At 35.7% G+C, this 5,482-nt stretch overlaps 1 protein-coding gene across 1 annotated transcript in view; it reads left to right on the top strand.

The window, feature by feature from the left end:
• The first annotated feature begins 288 nt into the window (after nt 1-288).
• Nucleotides 289-5,482, top strand: part of LOC129752850 (cyclin-dependent kinase 14) — a 172,701-nt gene continuing 167,507 nt past the window's right edge. Inside the window, exons 1-2 of the mRNA XM_055748635.1 lie at nt 289-387; nt 4,357-4,459. Of these exons, the coding sequence (XP_055604610.1) occupies nt 289-387; nt 4,357-4,459 (202 nt within the window). The remainder of the gene's footprint in view (nt 388-4,356; nt 4,460-5,482) is intronic.

Raw genomic sequence — 5,482 nt, 5'->3', positions numbered from 1 at the left:
ATGAAAGTTTAAATGAATAGTAAAAACACGGTCAAATTGAATTAAAAAATCTGGATTGGGGTATACGACGAACAAAACGACTAGAAGGTTCTCCAATCTGGTATAGATGTTCAATATCCCGGAACAAACGCATCATTGCACTTTATGGCTAATTGAAACCGTACGAAGTTCGGTGAATTTGACTTGCAAGTAACGAATTAGATCGTAGAGTTCTCGATGGGGCACTGAAGTTTATCAAACTTAGCAGCTTAGGCGATTGCACTTCTCCGTTCATTATTTTTGCGAAATATGCGGCCTGGTGGGTCTTTCGGCGGCATCCGAGAGTATCGAGACCCAAGAGCTGACATCGGTCTGGATAAGCAGGAAGATCTTCGGGATGGCGCCAGGGCAGGTGCCTCAAAGCGAATCTGATAAACCGCTTCTGAACACGCTCTATTCGCAGAATCCAACTTAACTGGTAAGGAGCCCAGACAATGGAGGCATGTTCAATCACTGACCTGACGAGGGCACAGTACAGAGACTTCAAGCATAGAGGATCTGTGAAATCACGTGCCACTTTGGTGATGAATCCGAGTTGACGATTAGCTTTGTTGATGACTGAAGAGCGTTGACTGTTAAACGTGAGTTGCGAATCAAGTATTACTCCAAGGTCATTTACCTCCGAAACCCGGTTCAAAATCTGTTTGCCGATGTTATAATCGTAAAGAAGTGGTGTTTTACCTCGATGGAATGTTATGACAGTGCATTTCGAAACACTAACGGACAGTTTGTTTAGTTTACACCAATCTCCGAAACGATGCAACAGCACTTGAAGGCGAACGCAATCAGCAGTAGTTTCAACGGGAAGAAATATTTTTAAATCATCAGCGTATCCAATTTTGATTCCGTCGTCTAAGCTGAGAATTGGATCATTAAAAAATAGCGCAAACAATAGAGGTCCCAAGTTACTTCCTTGAGGAACGCCAGATTGATTCGTGAAGGGAAAAGATATCCTATTGCCAAGCTTTATTCTTATGCATCGCTCAGTAAGAAATGAGTTCAGCCAGACAATCATGTTGTTATGGATTCCTAGCTTGGCCAGCTTAGCTAGAAGAATTCCATGATCAATTGTGTCGAATGCAGCTTTGATGTCGGTGTATACCGCGTCAACTTGTTTTTACTTTTCCAACTGGTTCAAACAAAAAGATGTGTATTCCAAAAGATTCGAAGAAACTGATCTGCCTGGCATGAACCCGCGCTGTTCGATGGCTATATACTGCGATGAGGCGCGTAAAAGGGCATCACTTACAATTATTTCAAATAATTTTGATCCTGCTGACAAACTGGTAATGCCACGATATTGTTTCACGTTACGACGTTCGCCATTCTTAAAGACCGGAAACATGAACGAATTTTTCGACATGTCAGGAAACTTACGTTGCTGAAACGACTGGTTGAAGATTCGAGCTAGGGGCAATGACACAGCTTCGATGCAACGACTGTAACCAACAGAAGGAATTCTATCGGGCCCAGGAGCAAACGACGTTTTAAGTTTCCTTGCCGCAGACTCGATTGTTTCTCGATTTACTGTAAACGTATTGAAGTCAATCGCATCAACCGGAACGTGAAGAGTTGCTTCGTTGCGCTCGCTTTCAGATGAAATGGTGTCCAAAAAGATCGATCGAAAATGTTCTGCAAACAAGTTGCAACACATATCTGGGGAATTTGCAACACTTTCATTATAATACAGTGAAGACGGCAGCGTGCTAGACTTTCGTTTAGAGTTAACAAAAGACCAAAAACTTCGGGGATTTCTGCGTAAACCAGACTGTAAGCGCAAAACATAGCTCTTGTAGAGTAAGGCATTGAGTCTTCTGTAGGCAATTCAAAGTAAAACACAACAAAATTTTTTTGATATAAAAAAGAAGAAAATTCGTTCAAAATCTGAATAAACTGTGAAATTTGTGAATATTTTCGAATTTTTGGAATATTGACAGATATCAAAGTTTTTTCAGATTTATACGAATTTTCAACATTTATTTATGTCAAAATAAATTTTGTTTTTCTTACTTTATGTTCTGTGCCACAGATTCTGAGGTGAAATTTGCTCAAAATTCTGTGAAAATATAGATTTTTCTGTGATTTTGACAACCTTGACTTCAACTTGAACTCTTTTAAGTTATTTTTCAACACACTCCTCCTAACCTTTTGCTTTCGTCTGTCTTCTTCACCACTTATTTATCCGTGTTAACCATACTCTCTTGTCTCAATTTTCTCTTTGCTTCGTTCTGCTTTCTTATATCTATTCTACCCGCTCTACTCCCCAATATCAACTTATACTCTCTACTCTATATTTCATACTCTCTATTCTGTACTCTTTACTCTGTACTCTCCATTCTCTACTTTCTACTCTCTACTCTCTCCTTTCTACTCACTACTTTTTACTCTCTATTATTTCTTTTTTACTTATAATACCCTACTCTACGCTCTACGCTCTACTCTCTACCCTCTACTGTCTACTTTGCACTTCTTAGTCTCTACTCTCTACTCTCTACTCTCTACTCTCTACTCTCTACTCTCTACTCTATATTCTCTGGTCTCTGCTCATTCCTCTCTTTAACGTATCCATTAGAAAAATGATTTTTTAACCAAGACAGATAATTGAGTTTTATAAATTTGCAATGGAAGGTCATAATATGAGTTAACTTGGAAAGATAGACAATACCCTTTTAAGCGGCCTTCTGGCGTTTTATCGGAAAATTCAAAATGGTGACCAAAAACTTTCGTGTGGACATGGTTTTGCGTTATTTCTCAGTTTTGTTTATCAATTTATCTTCACTATTCGCAACAAATTGTTCAACATGTTGTTATCCAAGAGTGTCATGACGTTTAAGATGCGTTGAAAATTGAAGTATCCGCACGGAGAAAAAAAGACGACTGTTGTTTCAATTATATCAACTAGTTTTATCAATCATCAAAATGTTGTTGATTATTAGGCAATCAAATATAAATATAATAATAATAATAATAATAATTCGTTTTATTCATGTAACATAAGATTTGTACATTCTTTTTGATGTGTTACAATTAGGTTATTAACTTGTGATTTTAAATATTGATCAAATTTCGTTTCTGACGAACTTTCATACCTAACTATAAAAATAACCGATTACTGTCTTATCGATGCAAATCTTGTAAGTGAAGCTTTTTTGAATTCTGATTTCGTTTTTAAGGATTTAATATGGATAGGAAGATTATTCCAGGTCGAGATGCCTCTAACGAGAAACGGGTTATCAAAATAAACCGAGCAATGCGATGGAATAGTTAAATTCAGTGTTCTTGAATTTCTCACAGGAACGAAAAGTCTTTTGATATATTGTGGAGCTTCTTTATGAAGTATTCTGTGGATAACTACGCAGGATCTGTATTTGTAAAAATTATAGAATGAACAGCCTATCAAATTTTTTTGTAGGTGGGAAACACTGGAATACCTAGATAAGTTGTAAACGTAACGAACGCATGAGTTCAGAGCAACACGGAGTCTGTCCATGGACCTAGCAGAACAATTTTTATAGATAAAATCGCCATAAATGAATAACGGATAAACATAGCTTTTGAACAATTTTAATTTAGTTTGGACATCAAGGTTCCTCGTGGTGAGATTTAACTGTTTCAAAGATCCATAAATTTTGCCACACTGTTTATTGACTTGCCTGTTCCATAACCATTCACGGTTAAAAATGACGCCAAGATTTTCAGCATAATCGGTGAATAGATATAGCATAGCATAATAGATTGAACTACAAACTGATGATTGACTTTACGCACACACTATCAATATATTAGATTCAACTTTAATGGTAAAATTGATTCAACTATAGATACGATAGATCCAAATACATCTGTATAATTGAATTTAGGCATTCAACTATAAACATAACCGATTCAACTATAAATTGCTAATTGACCTTACGCAACCAACTATCAATTTAATAGATTCAACTATAACGGTTTTATTGATTCCCCCATAGATATGACAGGTTCAAATACAGTTGTATAATTGATTTAAGACATAAAACTATAAATATTGTAGATTAAACTTTTGATGTTATCAAACATATATATTGCTGTCTTTGTAAAATAAATTTATAGTGTATCTAAAGCGTTTTACAATAAATATATTTGGTTTAACTGGCATCCAAGTTTAGATTTTTCTTTTGGCACCATTTTAGATTTTATTCGTGAGACGTGACAAAATTTTGAAACTATTGCCGTACGAGAAATAACTCCTGCGAATTTGATCGGGCCACCTTTATATTCGGATGCGGGTGGTAATATTAAACATAATATTAAACATTGTAAATATCGAAATTTCAGGTTGCATGCAAGAAGCACACGGAAGAAATACTGGAACGGCGAGAGGTTCACGAACGATTTTTCCGGAACAAAATTGAAATGATCGTGGCTATCATCGCGTTCGGTACGGGCATTAATAACCGAACGTACGGCTGATCATCCACTATGGTTGCTCCAAGGATCTGAAAAGTGGGCTGAGATTGCCAACCTTCTTGTTGTACTATGTTATGGAGCTAAGCCGATTTCAAAACTTTCGAATTCATACGAGAACCCAGAGTTTCAACGTCGACATTTGTTTACATTAGTACAACGAGGGAGATAGGGTTCAAATTAAACCGTGTTCATACATAAGAATGGATTTTTTTTAATACAATGTTCCTTCTATTTTGAAAGCTTAAATTTCAGAACCCAAATTTAAGGTTATCTGAAATAGTAAGAACCTATAAGGTTTCCGAAACTACATTTTTCCTGATTGTATACACGAATTAAATGAAATAAAATCAATTTTTAATTCTATAATACACTATCGTTTAATCAACTATGAATATGATTGAATCAACTATTTGTGTATAATTGATTTAAATATATGTTATTGATTTAAGGATAAAATTATAGTAAAATCTACCATATTTACAAAAAAAAAAAAAACAAAAAAATACTATCAAACATGTAGTTAAATCTATGATAGTTAGTGGGTGACAGTGTTTCAAGCCGAACTTTTCGCCATTCTCATATGTTCAAACCTATGTTTGGAAAGAAACTACAGGTATGCAAATATAGTAATTTTTTCAGATAGTCAAGCAGCACTTAAATCTTTAAAGTCAATGAAATGTTCATCAAAATTAGTTTGGGAATGTATTGAGGCACTTGAAAAACTTGCTCAAAATAATTCAGTTACTTTATATTGGGTACCAGGACACTGTGGAGTTGAGGGTATGAAAAAGCTGACATGCTAGCTAGACAGGGCTCCTCAACACCGCTTTTAGGTCCTGAACCCTTCTGCGGCGTCTCTCGCTGCTTTCTAAAAATGGAATTCAAAAATATTGAAAAACGAATGGTTGAAACAAACTGGAAGAACATTTTAGGAGCAAGACAATCAAAGCGTTTGATTGTTCCTAAAGTTTACAAATCGAAAAAGATTCTAGCA

This window comes from Uranotaenia lowii, chromosome 3 (assembly GCF_029784155.1).
Source record: "Uranotaenia lowii strain MFRU-FL chromosome 3, ASM2978415v1, whole genome shotgun sequence".
Taxonomy (NCBI): domain Eukaryota; kingdom Metazoa; phylum Arthropoda; class Insecta; order Diptera; family Culicidae; genus Uranotaenia; species Uranotaenia lowii.
This window is presented reverse-complemented; position numbering and strand designations above follow the sequence as displayed.